We start from the raw sequence: 22,274 nt of genomic DNA, 5'->3' as shown, positions 1-22,274 counted from the left end.
GTGGAGGATTTGAAGTACTTAGGCTCAACAGTCCAGAGCAATGGAGAGTGTGGAAAAGAGGTGAAGAAGCGTGTCCAGGCAGGATGGAACGGGTGGCGGAAAGTGTCAGGTGTGATGTGTGATAGAAGAGTTTCAGCTAAAATGAAGGGAAAGGTGTACAAAACTGTGGTGAGACCAGCGATGCTGTTTGGTCTAGAGACAGTGTCACTGAGGAAAAGACAGGAGACAGAGCTGGAGGTAGCAGAGATGAAGATGCTGAGGTTCTCTCTGGGAGTGACCAGGATGGATAGGATCAGGAATGAGTACATCAGAGGGACAGCACATGTTAGAGGTTTTGGAAATAAAGTCAGAGAGGCCAGACTGAGATGGTTTGGACATGTCCAGAGGAGAGATAGTGAATATATTGGTAGAAGGATGCTGAGTTCTGAACTGCCAGGCAGGAGGCCTAGAGGAAGACCAAAGAGGAGGTTTATGGATGTAGTGAAAGAGGACATGAAGGTAGTTGGTGTGAGAGAAGAGGATTCAAAGGACAGGGCTAGATGGAGGAAATTGATTCGCTGTGGCGACCCCTGAAGGGAAAAGCCGAAAGGAAAATAAGAAGAATCTGTTGTATTTCACTCGTTTATCTGCGTGTGAAGCTCAAATAAATGTAAATATTATTTACGTGTAGATCTTATAATAGTTGGGCTTGTAAGGACATAAAATCATAAAATTTAAAGGATAATTAATAAATTAGGATTCTAAGTTTTATTGATCTCTTTTGAAAGAGGTGGAAAACCCCCCCAAAACGGGAAAGTGTTGCTTTGGGAATGGGCTAAGATTCCTAAGTTTTATTTATATCTTTTATTTATGATGACAAAAAGTACATGTATAATGTGCATGCTAATAACGCTACATAGCAGCTGGAAGCGCGTAGATCCCACACTGTAATCACGTTACTCCTGTGCCGCAGTGACTGATGGGAGGTCGGTGATCACCCACAGTCGCTCTGGAAGCACGCGGTGAAACTTGTTAAAGCCGAGCAGACGGCGCATCCCACCCTTTAACCCCACCCTAAAGCCCTCCCCCTCCCTCCCTCACGCGACGAGGAGGAGAGAAGTTCGCTCGCGGCGGCGAACGATGAACATTTAACCGCCTCTCATTGGGGGAACAGCCGCGCGCGAGCCTCCGGAGAATCGTTCCAGGGAATGACGGGAAGGAATATCTGACGGCAGCAGACTCCCGCCGCTCGCAGCGCACTCCGTCTCCGCTGCCCTCCATCCACCCGCAGACACGTCTCCGTTCCGGGCATTGATGTGGCCAAAGTAGCGGAGGGGAGGCTGGTGTCAGAAGGACGGTGGGGCCGCGCGCGGACTGCTTACCTGTCTGTCGGTGGGCGCGTTTCACACCCGAGTCCTGGAGGAGGCGAGCGGAGCGACACAGAAACGGAAGACGGCGGAGGAAGACGACGCTGGTGCGGGCGACAAAAGAGTCAAACTCATGATGAATAACAACAAAATCGAGAAGGAGAACGAGCAGAGTGAATTCACCAACCACGAAGAAGAGGTACGCGTTCCGCCCCTCCCGCGAGCTCATCCGCGCTCGCGCCGCGAGCGGAGTAATTTTAATTTTATTAGAAGTTGCGGAAGCTTTTTTTTAACCATCGCGGACTACTTTGTCTTCTATAGTGCTAATATTGTTATTCAAAAACGCCTCAAAGGCTTTCTCCTGTAGTTTTATTATTACATTTATTATCCGCTTTTCATTAAGTCAGACTTATTATTTCAATAAATTCTACAACTGTCATCTTTATTGGGAACTCAAGGCCAGCAGGGTTTTATTTTGTTTAAAACTTCACCTTAAGGTGCAACAAATGCTAAGAACAATAAAGAGCAATTATTGTTATTATTATTTTATTATAAGTAATGAAAAGTTAGTGCCAGTGGTGCTTCAACCGGACATCAAATACACAAAAGCAATAATAAATGGAGTTTTCGAACAAGTAGAAGCTTGACAGTGAAGCAATCCTCCCCACTCTTATCTGCCCATGAAAGAATGTCCAGAAATATGTGAATTAATCAGTTTGGTTTCAGGTGAAAAAGTATTTTCTCTCCAAACACACAGGATAATATCAGTTTTTCTCCTTCTCCTCTGTAAATATTGCACAATTTTTCTGATCCGTGATGTTTCTATCCCTCCTGGTGAATTGGTCTTCAGCGTTGCTCTTTGCATGTGTGTGTGGGGTTAAGGATTTTCTTTGGCACGGAAGCATCTCTATTCAAAAGGACTTGTTTTCTCAGAGCTCCACACATCCACAGCCGAGTGATGTCAGAAAGGTGTACTGTACTGGGTTATGTCAGATATTTTTCTTGGAGTCTGTTGATGAAGCTCATTGTTCAGTTTGAGACTGTGAAACTGGCTGGCCAAACAGACCCAGCCTGGCCCGTCACCATATTTGGTCCACTGCTGAGGTTTCTGTGGGAGCAGGGAGTTACTGCAGCGCCACACCGATGAGGTCGACGATAAAGAACTAAAAACCTCATGCAAAGGTTAGCTTTCAAGCTTCGGTTTCACTCCGTGTGCTTGCTTGTCTTGTGTTTGATTAATGGATGACGTAGATTATATGAACAACATTGATGGTATTCTCAATTCTCGCCAAAATGTCTTTTGTTTCACCTCAGAAAATGTTTTTTTTTCATTCAACCAAAGACAACAAGAACCTCACACGACAGTATTTTTTAATCATCACCTCCATGAATAACTCATATTTCACATTTGACACGTTTGTTGTAGTGCTAACATGATTTATCATACCCAAAATGGCCTTCCAACTCTTGACTATTTTAATGAACTTTTTCTCATGCCTCCTGTTTGATGCTTTTTCCAACTGAACATGTTTTGAGTCATGCATCAGCTCTGAGAGTTATTACTAGTCACATCCCTCCTAGATAGATAAATCTCAGAGCTATCAAGAATAACTTTTCTTTATGTGACGTCCGGAGTCATCTCATGAATTGTGTAAAAGGCAGAGCAATAGATGGAGTAAAGGCCGGAGGAATCTAATAGCTGTGGAACTGTTTGGAAGTCATCCAGAGTGCAATTGAACATGAAATTTAGACAGCATCATTTTACCTTGTGCGTAAATGTGGTATCTTGTATGCAAACACAGACCTGAACAAGCAAGCCTGGAGAGGTAACAATATTCACTCAAAAGTACACGAGGCAGTGGGGTGAAAGTTGAATATGGATGCGTTTCTGCGTTCGTTTTGGTGCACTTTTCCCGACAGGGTATGTTTAAAATGGATTAGATGCTGCAATACCACTGGAGACCACTGGGGCAGTGTCGCTGTAATTCAAACAAAATGTGACAAATCTCTACAAATGTAACGAGGAAGAGGGAGAAGCTTATTGAAAAGTGTTGCTTGGTGTATTTGCTTTTTAATACCAGATAGTTTATTACGACTTCCTCTACTGTTGCTGTTTTTGTTGTTGCTAATGTTTACTGCCCTCTTGTGGATGCATCAACAACAACAGACAGCGGCACGACAGTGGAAAGAGTAATAGAGTAAACCCTTGCGTTTCCGTGCTTCAAGATTCACTACATTTTTAGTAGGTAGTCACGTGATACCGTAAGAGCACGCTATTGGCTGACAGCATCCGGAAGTGCGCTCCTTTCCGGGACTCACGGAACGCAACGCACTTCCTCGTATTAAAGAAACACTTAAAAGTGCTTTAAACAATCTATGAGTGTGGGAAAAGGTAATTCAGATAGAAGGTGGTTTAAAATCAGTATGGGGAAGGTTCATAAACGTTTAAATTACTGTAAATAATAAAATTAATATTTTGTCGCAATTTTGCAGAATTTATTTTTTGCGGGTGGTACTGGAACACATTAACTACGAGTAACGAGGTATTACCGTAGTTGTGTTTTATATTGTTTCTGACTGTGACTTTGATTCAAATTCAAAATAAATAAAATAATTAAGAACCAAGTGACAATTTCAGAAAGAAATATTCAATAAAATCAGCACGTAACAAGTTTAGTGGTAAACAACACAAACTATAAACCATGACTTAATGAGAGTCAAAGTTTAACAACCTTACTGGTATGACTCTCACATGCTGAACACTCCCCCCTTCTTGCACACTGTAGTATGTGACTCAATAGGTGACTGATTTGGTTAAGGGCCGTAACGAGCTTCGGTTTCTCGCCACTGCTCCGTTGCTCAACCTCACACAGCGTCACCGCCGCTCACCAAACCTCGACAAGCGCTTAATTTTTATCTTCCTTTGACAAGCGCTCACCAAACATGGGCTTGTTGCAGATGAGGTATGCAGGATTCAGACCGCAGCAACATCTAATCTGGTGGGCCGGGTTGATAAGTGTTATTATCAGGTGTTCTGGATGCTTTCACATCCCGCGCCACTCATCGGCGAGGTGGGCCAACGCGCCGTGGTGAATGTCAAAGATGCGCCTCGAACAGCTAGACTTTCCAGGCCTTGTATGGACACTGGTCCCGAGGGGGGTCTACGGGGTTGGTCAAGCAAATTTAAGAGGATTCTCATAGAAGAATTAAAACATTTCTACAAATTAACTGCTCAAATATTTGTCTGTTTTTAGATTGAGCAATTAATCACTCACATTATCAGAAGATTGATTCACAATGATCGTCTTCATTAGAAGCCGTCTAAATTTTAGCAATCAATTCATCATGCATCATCTCCAATAGAAAGAACTGCTGACCGTCTGTTTCCTGTCAATAAAAATTTAATGCCTTTGTGGTTTGAACTTAATGAAATAAATTAGGCACCGAAAAAACGTCTTCGTGGCCTTCAGACACTCAGATGATGAATTTTTCACAATATTCTTTGTCTAATTGGGTGGAAAAACAAATATTTAATCGGTGCTGAAAATAATTTATTTGTGATTATTCATGTTAATGGATGGAACACAGTGAAGAGAATGAACGAAGGAATGCTGATGGAGAGAACGGGTGAGGACAAGCTGTACAGGTCGTGACTACATGGAATGCATCGTAGTAACAGAGTCACCCGGCTAAGCTCGACCTTTGACCTTCTTGTTGTCAATCCCTCTCTACCTGACTTGTGTTTACTTAAGTGGAGACTGCCCAACCTCCTCAGCAGTGGAGGTCCGCCGTCACACCGCACCTGATTTTACACAAACAACTGAACTCTTGAGCTTTTTCCTTTGATGGAAACAGTTTTGTTTAAACTCTATAAAAGTCCTTACGACGACTGGATGTCACAGTCAAAAGCAGCAGGACTGTAAACCTTTTAAAACGTCTGTTGGTTCCACTGAGCGTAAACATATAAGTAGATCTTTACAAGCTCCCGAAGAGATGGAGACTATCACTCAGTAGTTTAGCAAATGCGACATATCTCCCTGGGGTGTAATTGGATTGTGCTTGGCCTGCTCCGGGTATCCACCAGGTCCTCTTCAAATAGCAGATCATGTGGCCAGTGTGACCTTTTCCATGAAGAGATGAAGGTGGGGAGTAGTGCAGCATAGAGACGCGGAGGGAGGCCACGCCTGTCCGTAGCGCAGTGGTCGCGGCTCGTGAACGGATCTATGAAAAGGGCACACGGATATATTAACGTTCTGTGACAGGAAACGTTACCGGAGGGGAGCCGGTGGGGTAAAGTAGTCATCATAGAGCAGAAAGAAAATCCTCTTGGTTTAGCAAAGAAAAGTTTATGCAGCGATTTACTACAGATTAAGTCTTCAAACTCTCAGAACGACATAAAAACTTCACTCGCGCAAATATAAAAACGTCGCTCCGTCTCCTCGTCTGATTGGTAGGAGTTTATTTATAAAAGCGCTGCGGGAATTGTCATCTTATCCCAGCCATTTGTCAGCTGTGCGACAAGAGGTATTTGAAAAGACAACAACAAGGCTTAGCGTCACAAACGGCTGGCAAAAGCGCCGGCAAGACTGACGTGAGAAGAAGGCAAAATATCGACGATCAAAAGATGTTGATATTTAAATATACATATACCTATGTTGTTTTTTTGGCACCCACAGTATAAATGAACTTTTAAAACTGACCACGAGCGAGGCGAGATGTCTCTCGTGTAGCGCTATTCATCTTGAAAGGCCTCAGCTGTCAACTGTGAGTTTCCTTTGTAAATAAAAGAAGTCTAACTTTGTGCGAGACGACAGCCGCCATCTTGCTTTGTCTTACTGATTTTGTGTCCTCTCACCTCCCCTTAATTTCGCTTTCTCGTGCTATAATCGTCTTTTGCCATGCACTTTTTTTTCACTTCACAATTCGTTAATTCTTCTAATTTCCTCTGTACTCTTCTATCTCCCTTCCTCACCATTTCCTTCTCTCCTTCCTTCATACGCCCCAGCCTTTTTCTTCCCTCTCTTTAGCTATCTCGTTTTCTGACCATTTCCTCCCTTGTTGCCTCCCTCCCTCTGCCCTGGTACTGTTTATAATCTTCTTCTCCCCTTTTCCTACCACTCCCTTCTCCATCCTGCTCTCTCTTGCCAATTTTAGTCCCAGTAGAGAAACTCCTTTACCCTTATCGTCCCATACGTTGAAAGCATGACCCTGAAATATCTCAATAGAAGGACCATTTATGGTCAACAGTGGCGCCCTAAAGACAGGAGGGTAACGGGGCAAAACTTTTCTGTCTGACTATCCAGCTGAAAGACAATGTCCTTGCCAGTAGGAAACAGTCATCCAAGGCCAAGGTACTCGAGATTAGCTCCAAAAGGTGGGCCAGTGCCGAAACAAGCAATGTTAGAAATGAATGAGCGTCAGATTCTTGTTCTTGTTTTTTCATTTGGCTGGAAGCTTGGACCTCGAATGACTAGTTGATGGATAATTAATCTTCTACTCTTTTGACAGTAAACTAATTCAAGCTAAATGCATACTAGCAAGATACACTCAAGTAATTAACATTGACAGAAAGATTTTTATATTTGAAGAACAGCAGCTGGGGTTGCCATTAGAGACACTTATGGATGAAAGACTAAAATGTGTGGACTTAAAGTCAACCACAATTCCATTTAAGGCTGTAGCTACATCCATTTTCCTTAAAAAAAAAGAGTAATTTATTATTTTGTCTAATTTTTTTCATGATTTTCTCAGTTTGTCATTGTTGTAAATTGACAAAATGTAGGATGTAGAACTTTAAGCAAACTGAAGATGTAAAATTAGATGTTTAAATCTTTCTTTTTTGACACACCATTAGTTGAAGTAGGAATTCAATGGACAGATGTTTATGAACATATATAAGGAGTTAAGGGATCTTTTTCTCTGCTAAGGAGTTCCCACATTCCGTCTGTACTACTTCCTCTGCTAATTCAGAGGTTTGACGACAATGACTCGCCAGTCTTTGTAAAATAAAGACACAATGGTCTTGTCTTTAATGGACTGTGCAAAAGGGGCTACTGGAAAAACAGCTGCACCATCACATAAAGGGAATGTATTAGCATCAGACTTTGTCACAGAGGGTGACCAAGAATCTGTTGTTTTTGTAACGCCATGCACCAGAGACGAACTCTCTGCCCACCCAACCTCAAACCTGTTTGAGTTGTCCAGTTGGGTAGGTGGCAACAAAGAGAGTCCAGGATGGGATGAGGACTACTTCGCCGATTAGTTTGCTTTAATGAGTGCTTTGGAATGTTAAGTCCATTGAGCGAGACTTATCAGATAAGAGACAGGAAGAAGAGAGCAAAGTAGTCTGGAGGATTCTGAGCAGTAAGGCGAAAGCCAAAGATTCAAACTGACAATCTGTAAAAGAGTCGCTCTTGTCTTGTCATCCAAATGGCACCCTGAGGCCTTATTGTCGAGGCTGGAAATTGCTAATAAGACAGAAAGAGCACTTGCGTTTCATTAAAACGTGAGTATTCTTCCCTGCGTTTAAGTTAAAACAAGGGAAACTGTCATTGAGAAAGGAAGAAAGGAGTAAGAGGGGGAAAAACACTGTGACGTAGGAGCCTGCTTGCTTTTCCTAGGTCATTTGTTTTAAATGTCTTTTAAAGGTTAACCTGTTGGAACATTTACAAAACCTTGCTGAGCTGTAATTGTTGGTCAAAAGCACTTGTGGAAGGACGAGAGAGACAAAGAAACTTTCCTCCCAGATCGGTCGTGACTCTTTGAGTTTACTCAACCTCTCAGTTGAACCCTAACCTTCGTAATAACCCAATCACCTCTTGACCCCGAATGTGAAACTTGACTCTGGCGATTAACAGACAAATGGAGTCATCCATTTACGGTCTTCTGACACCCCTCGGCGGGACCTGGAGCAGGTCAGTCCACAAGTCCTCCAACATGGAAGAGGAAGACCGAGGCTGATGGAACGCGGTACCAACTCAAAGCAGTGTCAACTCAGATAGCAAAAGGAGTGTGGGAGTCTACCAGTTTGGCTGTTTTTAATAACGCTGCTCTCAAATGATGCAAGAAAACTCAACCGGCTCTGAGCTCATACACGCTTTTGGGTAGACTTTGATTTTTAGCTCGGTCACACCGGGACTCCTGCGTGCATTTGAAAGCGACCCGTGTGGGTGTGCGATGAAAGATTTCCCGAGCTTTTTTTGATTTCCCATGCAGGTAATCACAGCGTAGCTACATGCAGATAGATGCTACAATAGGCTACTGTACCTCCTATTACAAGGCTTCAAGGTTAGTGCTGTGTCCTAGCACATGAAGCTCAAAGGTGCTCCATTTACACAGTTCACTCGGCTGTCAAACGCACACACATGGACACACACAATGGGAGATAGAGAGAAGCAAAAAGTAATCATCTCACATCACGCCAAGGTCGTGTCCCTCATTACAGCCGGAATGAACGGTCAAAAAAACACTCAATTAAAGTGAGATGTCTGAGAAAGTTAAACAGGGCACAATGAGGCATTTCAAGCAGTAGGTGCAACACATTTTATACAAGCAAGCTGAGTGAAAATGACACATGAATAAGAGGCTACTTCATTTAATTAGACAAATCACGCAGCTTTTATGACGGCTGACAAATTGTGTTCCTTGCTGGAGGAAATTCGAAATGGTTTCCTTTTTAGGCTTTCAATGGAGGTTATTGTTCCATCTATTAAGCAGTTATGCTTTTAATTTTGACTTTGCTCATTAGGGCTTTTTGTCGTTCGACAATGGGAAGGATGTGTGGTGGAAACTTTGGGCTCTGGGTTGAAGGGCCGAATTTCAAGCAAACGGTTTCCTGTAGATGACACTTCGTTAGCAAAGCCAGGGGGGAAAAAAATCTCATTGTTTCACACATATTTTTAGCACCAGATGTCTGAGCTCAGCGCTAAATTTATCACCCTTTGTAAATTTGTTCTTTTAAAGCGTGTTTGATCTAATTCTTTAAGCTCTTGGTGGTGTTGTGCTCACATGGTTCGTGGAAGAGATGTCACATCACAGCAACGGCTCTACAACCAGCCAGTCGGGCATCTAAACAAAACCGGTTGGTTAATCACACGGGTTTGGAAAGAACTTTCAAGCCAAACATATTTGGAGGTGAAAACAAAGGGGAACAGCAAAAATTATTGCCCAAACTCAAATTTGACCAGCTGCTTCCAAATGAATAGTTGTAGTAGATCAGGCTTTGTTTTTTCAGCCGTAATGATGGATAATTTACATTCTTGCCAATTTCCAAGTAATATCTGCAGTTTTGCAGAAAGAATTGGTGGATTAATATATTAGGCCAACAGCTGTTTTGATATAGCCAACCGTAGTTTGAACTGTTCGATGATTAGAGTCAGGAATGCTAAAAACTAGAGTCACCTTTTACATTTTATTGAGAAAAAAGTATTTATTTTACTGATATAAGCTCCTTGTAAGCCGTTCGGAAGGCACTTGGTAAGATCCATGCTGCCATGAATCTTATCCTTTCGGATAACGCTCTAGATAATTGTTGAATGTGGTTGCGAGCGCCATCGCCGCTCCGTCTCCAGCCCTTGTGTGGCACCAGCAAACCCTGAAAGTGCAATGAGAGAGTATCAATAAGATGATGACCTCATCCCAGGGCTTGTGGAGTCAAGGATCTCTGATTAGAGGTACATTGATCCGCTGGGACTTGCTCCAGAAGTGGTCTTAATAAGATCTGATGTTTTTTGGCCTGGGGGCTCCTCGCTCTGCTGTGCCTCCTCTGAGGTGTTGCCAGGGAACTGCGCTGGTAGCCGGCTGTGAAGTACTCAGCTGGCTTGTAGTAGGCAGGGACTGCTGTTTTTGATCAAAGCCTCGCCTGCGTGTTGCCATGTGAGCACGCTATAAACGGTCAATGATTCAAAGACCTATACCAGGCTACTCAGCAATATGGAAATTAAGGCATGTGATGCTCAAAGAACCATTAAACAGTTGAAAGGGGTTATCTTGTCTTTATGAACAGGTAGAAACTTCTGAACCCCTTCATTTGACCTTCAGTTCAGTTTACTGCATAATGAAACCGAGTGCCTCCCTTTACCTGGTGCCACCACGTGTACAGTACTACGAGCTTGCATCAAAGCGGCGTAGTTGTAGACTGATACTGTAATCAACAGCAGATGTCTGCAGGAGGGAGCCGTGCCCATGAATCATCCCGTGTCCGGCGCACGCGTACACAACCAGACGCCGCCAATCGATCATATATCACAACAGCTGACGTCAGGAAGCCTCAGGAATGAGGTTGGACACGGACATGAATGTGCCATTGTTCTGGCTGCTCGTTCTTGTTTGTCTCCACTTCACTTAAGATATGTGCTAACCTCGTGTTCACGTCACCATCTGCATTATTGTGCAAAAATACCCAAATGGATTGAGTGTGTTTTTAATATCAGGTCTTTTGACACTGACGGCATTCTTTTGGGCACCATGTGAAACAGTAGAGCAGAAACAAAACTAGTCCCTGATAGAAAAGTCACAATATTGTCACTTTGGATTTTGAGTTTCACTATTCCCCTTAATTTTATCACTTTTTTACTAAGAGCTATTATTTGAATGAGCTGCTAGCGACTGCCCTTCATGTGCATGATTGATGCCATCCTGTTTGGATCCTTTGTTCCCCGTATCACTCCATACAAGGAGACCCTCTATAGGAGCTCAAACAGGAAGGCCATAGACAGAACACAGCTTCGACCCTGCAGAGTTTGGCTCAGATAAGATAAGATAACAGCAAAGGTGAGAAAGTCGGCGAGCAGAGATCTGTTTGGCACTCCGCAGCTATTGCTACCCCAGTTGCTAAGCTCCTCTGTTTGTGTGGCGCTCGGTCGTTGGCATCAACGGGGCGCATCGGGTTACATGTGGGAATGAGGTGTAGTGTTAGTTCAGCATTTCCTCTGGCTCCCCCAGTTGGGAGTCTATTATCTAATGAATCTGGGAGCTTTGAATCTTCTGTGTAATTGCATACCCAGTGTTTTATTCTAACTTAAACGTCAAATAGAATTCAAATATTGAACAAATAATTAGGTTACACATCTTGACATTGATCTGGGTGGAGTTCGTCTGCCAGATGTGCATTGTTTGCTTCATGCATTAAAGCGGTTGTTTTATGTTTGCGAGCCAACTTCAGTTAGGTGATAATACCAGGTTTGGAATGTGATTGTTGTTCGTTTAGGTGATGGAGCTGTCTGACAGGTCCTTGAATGCATCTATTCTTTAATATGGGTTATCTAAACGCCACTTTTTGGAGATTCAGGGAGGTTTAAATGCAAAAATCAACAGATATGATAGTCTATAGCATGAAATAGCAGCATTAACGGCTCCTGTGTTGACCCGTTATTGAGGACAGAAGTATCTATAATTATTTGCGACCCACAGATACTTCTGGTTTCATCACCTCCACGCTGTAAACCGATCTCCATCCATTGGCTGACGTCTCAGCACCTGTGTCTTGTCTGCTTTGGCTAAGTGCTGCTTATGTTTCTGCACGCTGTTGAAAGAACCACTGCTGTTCACTCAAGCTTCGTGGACATGGTGACATGTATGGGATGTCTGTTGGCATTTGGAATCAAACACCACCAACCTGTCAGACTAGTGTCACAAATCCTGAAGAAAACAAATGTAGGAAAGATTGAATTAGCAAAAGTTCACACCCAGATGGTAAGGTAACCCCCAGACTTGGGCCATTTTAACATGTTTGCCAGATTTCCCTTTTTTTTTTTTTACAATTTCTATTGAAGAACTTTTGCCAAATGCTATTTATAACATTAGTCTGGTGAAAGAACCAGAACCAGAATTTCAGATTATTATTTTTGTTGCTGGGGGATACCCTGCTTAGACTCCCGACACTGGATAAGGAGAGGACAAGAAGGGGATGTATGGATTTTATTGGGGGGTTTTTAACAGATTTAACACATAAGATAAATATTTGCTAAAATAAGCTAACAAAAATCTCTTGCTACTGATATGTATGCAGGTGCAACACATTTTATACAAGCTCTATAATGAGTCTTGGGGAATCTTTGCTAATTTCAGGATAATCCACACATGTTTAAGGTCAATCATTTCCACTCAAATGAAGTTCTATCTTTCGAATATCTGCGATCTTGGACACAGATTTTTCAGTTCTACATGGATATAGTTTAAAATTTAAAAATGGCAGTACATCCCTACCTCATCAAACGATACCAGTGAGCATAAAATTGCTTTCTGACCAGCCCAAACCTGCTTTGAAACCAACACGGCGTATATATTTTCTCTGACACAAAACTCTTAACATCTTCTGAGTCACTTTCATGTTATTCCCGCTGTGATTTTTTAAAATTTTATTTTTCAACCTCCTCCTACTCACCGTGCGCCACAGCAAATAAACTTGTCTTTGGTGTCTCTTTGTGAACGTACACATTTTAATTCCTCTGCAGTAACGGCTCAGGCTGCAAGTTGAAAAGTTCAAATGTAAAACAGGCTGGAGCTGCGAGGTAGGGTTGCCATAAAACAAAAGCACACAGGAGGAAACAATACTTGCACTGTGGAAAGGTGTGTGTGTGTGAGTGAGTTTACTGAGCTGAAAGACGTGCCTATCAGTATTTAAGAAAGTCTATTCTTTTAGTGTCAAGCCAACCTAGAGAAGTATTTCACTTATTCCGGTGCCCTTATCCATCAACCTGGTGTTACTGGCAGCTATTTATACCGGCTAGGGGTTAATGAAAAATACATGATCTCTCTCTCTTGTCTTCTTCAGGTCCGAACGCTATTCGTCAGTGGGCTACCGCTGGATATTAAGCCGCGGGAGCTCTATCTACTGTTCAGACCATTTAAGGTATGTTTGTATGTTTTAAATGGATCTGTAGCTATTCTTAGCTGCTCCTCTTTCCACCAGTCAATGGGACCTCCATTAATGGTGATGAAATAAACAGCAATGGAAACTCTCCCGCGAGGTTGAAGCGTCTGTGCTCCTAAAGCCGAGGTTCAATCACATCTTGATCCATGGGAAGCTTATGTATGTGTGTGTCTCATGGAAAAATGGCTCAACGCCTGCGAAAGCAAAAAGCAAAGCTATCTGCTTCACCTCAGAAAACTCCCCCCTTTGTCGCAGGCTTGACAGCCTGGTTCAGGTGGATGCATGTTTCCTGACCCGCCGTTCCATTTTGAGAGAAAAATGGGTCGGTTGATGTGTCGATTGCTCTCCTTGGAGCAAATGTTTCTAATCAAGAGACAAATCACTGAGTCCGTAAGAGATCTTTGACTCGTGAAGCAACCAGAGATTCGTCAGCAGTCCAACATACAACTTTCTACCAAATCCATGTGTTATTTAGCAATATTTTAGGATAAAGTTGTGTCACTCACTAAGAACCCTTATGACTTGTTCCTTACATCAAATTGAAGCACTCCTTTTTGTTTCCAGTTCTGACATTTCCTTTCTCTCTTTCAGGGCTATGAGGGCTCCTTGATCAAACTTACTTCCAAACAGGTACGCTACATGACACGCCGAAGCTAAAACTATTGAACGGAAGCATCAATCAGACGTCGGTGCTTGTGTTACCTGGGATCTTGCTCATTTGACGCCTTACATTCATCTTTTACCATTGGTTTGTTGACGATGAAGGACGAGCGCCCCTTGTCAGGATAAGTACCCAGAGTAGGGGGAAAAAACTTTACCAAGAGGAGTTGGAGAGTAAAAGTGTTGCACAGACTTGCCTTCGGCAGTCAGGTTGTATGCTTGTAGTCGCAGACAGTCAACTCAGGTGGGATTGTGAGGGAACGGGGAGACGGGAAGAGAATTTTGAGGTGTCAAAGTAAGCGATTTGACAAGAGCGGTACTGACTGGTTGAGTGTTGCCTTCGGGGGCACGGGACTGAAAATGAGCTCAGCTGGCAGGCGTCCACAGCCACTGTTAAGCAATTTAGCCTCACGTCAGAGTTCCTTCTGCTGTCTTGCACTGTTTTTGCTAAAGATAAGACATTCTGATTAGAAGGGTCAGGTAGATTTAGATCTGTCCAGGCTGTTGTAGCACTGTGCACTAACTGTTTTCCTGTGTATATTTAAAAAGTCGTCTATAAAAGTTCAGAAAATGGCATATTTCGTGTTAAATTAGTCAATAATTGGGTCATCAAAACACTTCCTGGTCAAATTAGAGCTTTTTTCTTCCATCTGTGACCCAAATGCTCCTGAAACTGAAGGTATGTCCAGAAGTTTCAGTGTTTCTTTGCTGCTTTCTGAAGGAACTTGAACAACTTTTGCTTGACCTGCGACCTCTCCCTGCTCTTCCTCGTCTCACCTCGTACTTCATCCCCGATCTTGTTCAAAACAAACGTCAAACCCGCGCTGATGTTCTGGTCTCTCAACACACTGTACAACATTCCTCTCCCCCCGGCTAACTACGCCACTGATGTAAATCAATTGATCTCCAGTCTGAGAACACGCAGCCATCTCCTTATATAGCCTGAGCCAGATCTCAGACCTTTTCTATTTATATTCCCGTTACGCTTCCTCCTCCTGACGTCTTCACATGGTCCCTCTTTTCTTTTTTTTTTCGTGTGTGTTTCTTTTTCTCTCCTCCTCCTCCTTCTCTTTCTCTACTTGTTCAAAATTCCCATAACCCAACGCTGCTTCTCCAGATCACACGCAGCAGCGCAACCCCATGAGAGCAACATGTTTAGAGATTTCTCCTTACCCTCCAACCTCCTCCCAACTTCCCCATCCACACACACACACACACACACACACACACACACACACACACACACACACACACACACACACACACACACACACACACACACACACACTGTGTATATTCTTTGTTCTTATCTACAATCGTGGTGATAAATCTGACAGGCAAGACCTTCAAACCTCCTCTTCCCCCCCCCCCACCTTTCGCTCTAGCGGTCACACTCTAAAACATAAACCAATCACAGATGAATACACGCGATGAGGAATAGATTGCATTTCTTTTCCACTGACAGGCCCGTTTCAGGAGGTCTTGAAATCTATTTCTACATCTCGCCTCGCGTCCTTTAGTTTTCATCCTCACCTCTCACCTCTAAATTCTCACCCCCCCTCCCCGTTTGTCTTCTCCGTCTCCTCTCCTTTTTCAGCTCTTCCCCCCTTCTCTCTGCCTCCCCCCTTCTCTCCCTCTTAAATGCACTTTCTCTCCCTGGTGTTGCCCGTATTTGGGCATAGGAGAGGTGAATGATGAACTCTTCTCGTACGAAGCCTCTCCATTTTATAAACAGGGCAAGGGGAGGCGGACAGAGCTGTGTGTGTGTGTGGGGGGGGGCATGTTAAAGAATAAAATAATAAAACAGAACGACATGTCTGTGCCACTCAGACAGAAATGCCGACTCAGTATTCTGCCTTAAACCATGTTTCTTTGTTTTTTTTTCTGTCTTCTTGTCTCCACAGCCGGTGGGGTTTGTCAGCTTTGACAGTCGATCAGAGGCGGAGGCTGCAAAGAATGCCTTGAACGTAAGTGTCATGCCCCCCCCCCCCCCCCTTTCGTGCTCCATCTCAGCGCCGGTGTATTTTTTGCGATAACTGGGAATGGCATCGCTCTGCCTCCTGTGCAAAAAAAAAACCGCATTTGATAGCGGAAATCCAGATATTTCTTCTTTTTCCTCGCAGTAAATCTCGGGTGAACACACGTTGAGTCCGCTCATCTTTCGTTGAAGCAAATAAAGCCTGATCCGCAAGGTCAGGTGGAAAATTAGCTTGTTTTTGTGCAGAAATATAGACGATATTGATCCAGGGTTTTAATTTTAATCTCATTTATTTCACTCAGTAGATCCTTGATGAGGTAAATATGAAACATAACCCAATCGTCTCAGGGTTTATGCTAAATAAAGTACAGGTAATTGTGATGAACACCAGTTCTGTGTTCTTTCAACCTTTCTCGGTCTTCTTACTCTAAAGTTTTCGTGATTCCGTTGTCAACTTGAAGTTTTTGAGCAGAAAAAGCAAAGATTTGAGGAAAAGGATAAAAATTATCATCTTATTATGTGCCAACAATAGTCAGACTGTTTCCATAGAATCGCTCAGTTGGGGCTGAGAACTGAACAGCACTCTTGTTTTTTCAGGGGAAAGTTACATCCCGGGGGTCATATGGAGATAAGGCGGATTTTTGCTAACATCTATCTGCATATTGAAAAAGGAAGGTGAAAAACAACCCAAAAAACGGAGGGGAAGGAATGAAGGCTGGGATTTGTTTCTCATTCTTATTTCTGTAACTTCCTAACTAGAAGTAGATGCAGCCGCTTAAAGATGGGTTTGATTCTCATTACGGCGTCAATACAGCAGTTCCAATTATCACCCGAACAATATGTGTAGACGTGCAAAGGAAGTGCTGAGAAGAAGAAGAAAAAACCCCCCAAAAAAACAACACTTATCCAGGTAGTGATTGAACACGGTTCAAACGGAGATGTGCTCAGGCCTCATTATATCCATGTACCTTATTATATCTCCGTAGCCTCGACTGGCAGACGCTTGCGAGCACGCTGAGCCGAGGCAATCCTAGTTAATACCATCCCCTTCATGAGAAGAGTCGTCCCTCGCTGTTTCGGCTCGGCTTCTGCTCGAGCCTGCAGGGACGAATCCGGCGTAAAAAACACCCATTCCTCACAACGAGCTTCAGAGAACTTTTTACTCCGCTGATTTCCTCCTCCATCCATCTGACCTTCTGTTCAGTTTCTTTTTTCTTGATCTTTCGCAGACGGTCAAATAAGATCGGAGGATAATTAAGCGTGTGCGTGTAGTCGTTGAGTAGATTCACCCCTTTTCGCGGCAGGCAAACAAAGTTGCTCCCTTCGTCGTCGGATGAAGGAAACCTTTGTTTGCGTCGCATTCCTCAGGTGAAAGTAATTGAGTTGGAGAAATGTTTCCAACTGCTGCACATGTGGAGGTTTTGGATTGAGATTCCTTTTTGTTTTACCTGTCACGATAGAAGGCTTTTAGCATCGGCATCTCAAGAATTTGCCAGAAATTTTGGCTCGCCCTTGCCTGTCATGGTGAAAAACAGATTTGATGCCACGATCTTAAGTTTCGGTGGTTAGGAACCCGTCTTCGCTTCCTGTGGTGTAAATGACATCATCCACCAGCCAGATTTGTGTCGTCAGGTTCTGGTTTTTAATTACGGGTGTCACCCGTCACTGTGCAAGTCGAACCGGTGCATCGCTCCGATCAGGAGCGAGCTTATTTATAGAAGACTTCAAAGTCTGAGCGAACTCTCATTGTTGAGAGGACAGCAGCAAATTCTTAAAAAGATGAAAAGTACACAAATTGACAATTCCAGATCTCAGTCGGGTCCCAGCGGAGCTCGAAACAAAACACAACAAGGCTGAGAAGGCACATAACTAACTCCTCAGTGGCCTAAATTAGTCTGTTTCATCACTACTTCAAGGCACGAGTCTCTTATTTATAACATTCGCTGCTTCAATGGTGAACAAAATAATTAGCTTTGTTGGGTTGTTTTAAACCAAGGTTGCTCAAGCGAAGTATTACCGTGGTAACATGCAACATCATTAGGAGTTATTATATGATGATCCCCAATTTTTGTCCACCCCTCCCACGGTTTAGAAGCCGAGCAATCTTCCTCGAAAGCAAAGAACTGGGAAGAATGCCTTCCATTTATTTTATTGGTATTTTTTATTATTATTATTGCCATTTGGAGCCTTTTTAACCATAACAGAAAGAAAATCGATACAAACGCACAGCACAATGAGCTTCTTTAGCTTCATCTTGAGATTTGAGCGACGTGACTTTTGCAAAAAACAAATTTCTGTTTGATCTCAGGGCGTCCGGTTTGATCCCGAGATCCCTCAGACTTTGCGGCTGGAGTTTGCCAAAGCCAACACCAAGATGGCCAAGAACAAGCTGGTGGGCACCCCCAACCCTCCTCCGTCCCAGCAGAGCCCTGGGCCACAGTTCATTGGCAGAGACCCGTGTAAGTACTCCGACCGCTCATCCGTCTGTCCCTGAGCTCGTCTGGCTTCACGTCTGTTTCGCCGCCACCTGCCTCCATTAGTTCTTCTGGTTTGAGGTGACCACACAGCTGTTTCTTTTTAGAATCAGTTGAGAGAGGGCTTTGTGCTTTAGCTGTTAACCCCCCCCCCCCCCCGTGTCACTGAAAAGTACATCCTCGTTTGACTCTATTTGAAGATATATCCCCTATGATTCACGTTTGCCGTTGACCTTTACTCTAATCATTTTTCTCAAGGTGTGACCACAGGTGTGTCTGGAATTTGCTTATTCAGCTCTGTTTCCTATTTTTTTTCCATTTGGTTAAACATTTTTCCAAGGAGTTATGTAATTCTTCCCGAATCAGTCAGTGACAGTCGAACGAAGACCAGCTGGAGTTGTACTTTTTTCCCCCTAAATCACCCAAAAAGCCTTATCGCGGATCGTTTTTTTTTTTCCCAGAAAAAATTTTGGTCCCGGTGGAAAATGGAAGGAAACAATTAATGAACCTCTGACGTAATGACGCCGCAGAAAAATTGCGGTCATTTCCTGATGGGAGAGTTTTAGACCAGATCATCTGTGATAACTGGGAGTCTCAGCGAGCAGCAGGGGAAAACGCTATCTGATGCTTCCCTCACTGGATACTTGTTAGCACGCTGTCACCCTTCACTCAAGCTATGCTCACAATCACTTTACACACTTTACTCGACTCGGTGACCAAATCATCGTATCTGAAATGGTTTCTTCTCGTGTCATCCGGAACAGCGTGAGCGAGTTCAGGGAGTCTATCTGCTCATCGTTGCCCATCCTAGGGAGTGTAAAGACAACTCGCTGATGTCTTTATGCTAGCTGCTCATCTCTGGTTGACTTGGTAATGCTTCCAGTTGACTTGGCTTACAAGGATTCTCAATTATTGTTAAGTTCTGCCGTCATACAAGATAAAAATACAGCGGTACCTCTAGTTACGAAATTAATTGGGTCTGGAAGAAATTTCGTAAGTAGAAAATTTCGTAAGTAGAGACGCGTTTTCCATGCAAATGGCCTAATCCGTCCCTAAAAGTTCTGACATTAATGTTTTATAAAGCATAAAAATGAATCAAAACATGTTATAAATGCATGTTACGATTAGATTATTACACAATAAATTAGTTGTGCATAATCTAAAAAACAAAGTATAAAAAATAAAAGTGATGGTCATTAACCTTTGAACTGCTGTCCTTTGTTTTTTGCCCTCTTTGGTTCATGTCCTCTTGCCCCACCATGAACAACAGAGTGAATTCCAGTCCTCCTTCTGAACTTCTCCAACCACCCACGCGACGCCTTAAACTCCTTAAACGTCCTTTAGTTTTAATAACGTGGTGATTGTAGATGCATTACGGCCATATTCTTTGGTGAGATCAACCAGACGCATCCCTTTTTCAGGCTTTTCTATCATCTCTTGATTTGTTTGTACGGACAAAAAAACTCTTTTCTTCTTCTTTTCTTTTCCTCTTTTCTCCGTCACTTTCTTGGGGTCCATAGTGAATACTCTAAAAGTTAATATATTTACGTTAAACTATCAGAACACCTCATGGGTCGAGGGCCGAATGACGAGGACGCTGCATAGACACCTTTCTAGCTACACACAGAGTTCCCTCTTAGCCAATGGGATGCCAGGATGCTAGGTAATAGCCAATAGCAGAGCAGCTATAATAATGTTGTGTTCAGGAACCTGTGGGAGCTGCAAGTATCAAGTATTTTTACCTTTCGTAACTTGAAATTTCTTTCGTAACTAGAGGTGATATTTTCCTTTTGAGGCGTTTCGTAAGTAGAACATTTTGTACGTTGAGACATTCGTAAGTAGAGGAACCACTGTATTTGCTTTTTAAAAAAAGAGAGGAAGCTACTTCAGATAGCCCATCGTCACAGATCGTAGCGCACCTCCACCTGTCCGACCGGCGCCTCCGCACCCCCGTCTCTCCAGCCGCTCACCTCTCCGCTGGCCACCCTCCTCACTCCACTCCTCCTCTTCTTTTTTCCACAGATGAGCTCACAGTTCCCGCTCTCTATCCCAGCAGCCCAGACGTGTGGGCTTCGTACCCGCTGTACCCGGCAGAGCTGTCGCCGGCCCTCCCACCCGCTTTCACCTACCCCTCCTCGCTCCACACCCAGGTAACCTGCCATCACGTTCCCTCCCCAACACCACCACCACCACCCCACCTTGAACACCACCCTGCCACCTCTTCTTCTTGGCGTCGCCCCCCCTGAAATCTCTGCTTTTCAAAGACTTAACATTTGATCGCTGCGGCTACGACTAAATGTCGGATTTGAGCGTTAAATTTAAAAAAACAACTTGAAGAATATCTTTTAACTGACACATAAATCCGTTTGTGCTCCATAAAAGGTCATTTGGAGTTCATCAATTGCAAGTTATCAACCAATTTGTGGGGAAAAGGTTTGCGTCATGATTTGAACGTCGTCACCCCCCCATTAATTAAAGCCTTTTATTTTCAACCCACCATGATCCAGTTTATTGAGGTCTTCTAATCTTCACAGCTCCTCTGTGAGTTCACATCGGAGTTCATTATTGATCCCTTTAAATTCTTCTCACAGGACCCGTTAGGTGCCGGCTGAACCCGATGACATCATGTTTCTGAATTTGTGTTTGTCCATTTTTTTTAAAACTTATTTTCAGTCTCAACTGACGTCTATCTCTAAACTATTTATCTATATGGAGCGTTTTTACATAATCTAACACCGATCCAAGGGTTTGCAAGTGTAAACTAGCTTCAACTAAAACTGAAGCGACGTCAGAATTCAAAATGAGTTTAAGCAGAATCTGCTTAGCTGGCATTTTTCCATATGTGTCGGATGTATCAGAATTCACTGACATAAAAAAAACTCACTCTTTTTTTCACTAGAGGATTGTGGGTTGTGTTTACATCCCACGGAGATGAGATGCTGATATGAAACATAAAACTATGTCACTATTGTAGGGGTGGCAGGGGCAAGTAAACAAGAGCAGGATCATGGATAAACAATATAAACATAAATTAATAGCTGTAATTTAAGGACGTATGATATCTGTCTTTTCACGCCACATTTCACATTTGTATGGTGACTATTCAGCCATTGGTGTTAGCTTAGCTTAGCATAAGAAACAGCTGGCCGTACTGTAATTACAGTCAGCCTTCCAGGCAAATAACAGAGACGACAGGAAATCACTGCATCATCAGCGTAAACACCCGATAGAAACGCTAATTGTGTGTTTTCACATTCTGAACTTTTTTCGTTTCCTCCCTTATTTTCTAGCTAAGCTAAGTTTTTCCTCACTGACTATTATAATTATGTTAGAATGAATTATATACATATTATAAATGTTTATATACAGCATGACAGATGTGTGACGGTGTGTGTTTAGATTCGCTGGCTCCCACCTGCAGATGGAACTCCTCAGGGATGGAAGTCCAGGCAGTTCTGCTGAAGTATGTGTGAGTAACAACACACACACACACACACACACACACACACACACACACACACACACACACATGCATGTAGCCCTACATGTGTGTGTTACGCAGCGCCGTGAAAATGTTACATAAATGTTATGACACTCCATCTCAACACGCCTGGAGATGTTCCTAAACATATCTTAGGAATATCAGGGATGTTGCTCCGTGTGCGTTACCGCGGCGACCGCCTCCTGCCCTCAGTTCTGACATGAAAAACGTCCGTCCAGCTAACGGCCTTATTAGTTACATTCCTACCCGACATGAAACTCGCCATTAAATCAAATGAATCTTTCAGAAGTAAACTGTTGAAAGTAAAAACCCAGTCGGCCAATGACGCGGCTGTTTCCTCCCCGCATCATCCTGAGAGATGAAAGATGTGATTTAAAAGGAGGACATTATTGGCCTCGCCCGGTCACGAGGTGCGGAGGTTCGACTTTCCTCATTGATGCCA

At 43.3% G+C, this 22,274-nt stretch overlaps 1 protein-coding gene across 6 annotated transcripts in view; it reads left to right on the top strand.

Moving 5' to 3' along the window:
* The first annotated feature begins 1,079 nt into the window (after window positions 1-1,079).
* The window catches only part of LOC137590262 (RNA-binding protein with multiple splicing-like), a 28,413-nt gene continuing 7,218 nt past the window's right edge, over window positions 1,080-22,274 (top strand). Inside the window, exons 1-7 of one of the 6 annotated variants that reach the window (XM_068307769.1) lie at window positions 1,089-1,545; window positions 13,120-13,197; window positions 13,810-13,848; window positions 15,783-15,845; window positions 18,165-18,315; window positions 20,353-20,480; window positions 21,730-21,793. In XM_068307769.1, the coding sequence (XP_068163870.1) occupies window positions 1,480-1,545; window positions 13,120-13,197; window positions 13,810-13,848; window positions 15,783-15,845; window positions 18,165-18,315; window positions 20,353-20,480; window positions 21,730-21,792 (588 nt within the window). In that variant the 5' untranslated portion in view covers window positions 1,089-1,479 and the 3' untranslated portion in view covers window position 21,793. Of the gene's footprint in view, window positions 1,546-13,119; window positions 13,198-13,809; window positions 13,849-15,782; window positions 15,846-18,164; window positions 18,316-20,352; window positions 20,481-21,729; window positions 21,800-22,274 lie in introns of all 6 variants that reach the window. The other 5 variants (XR_011034341.1, XR_011034345.1, XR_011034344.1 and 2 more) reach the window with 5 other exon arrangements.

This window comes from Antennarius striatus, chromosome 23, assembly GCF_040054535.1.
Source record: "Antennarius striatus isolate MH-2024 chromosome 23, ASM4005453v1, whole genome shotgun sequence".
NCBI classification, from domain to species: Eukaryota; Metazoa; Chordata; class Actinopteri; order Lophiiformes; family Antennariidae; genus Antennarius; species Antennarius striatus.
This window is presented reverse-complemented; position numbering and strand designations above follow the sequence as displayed.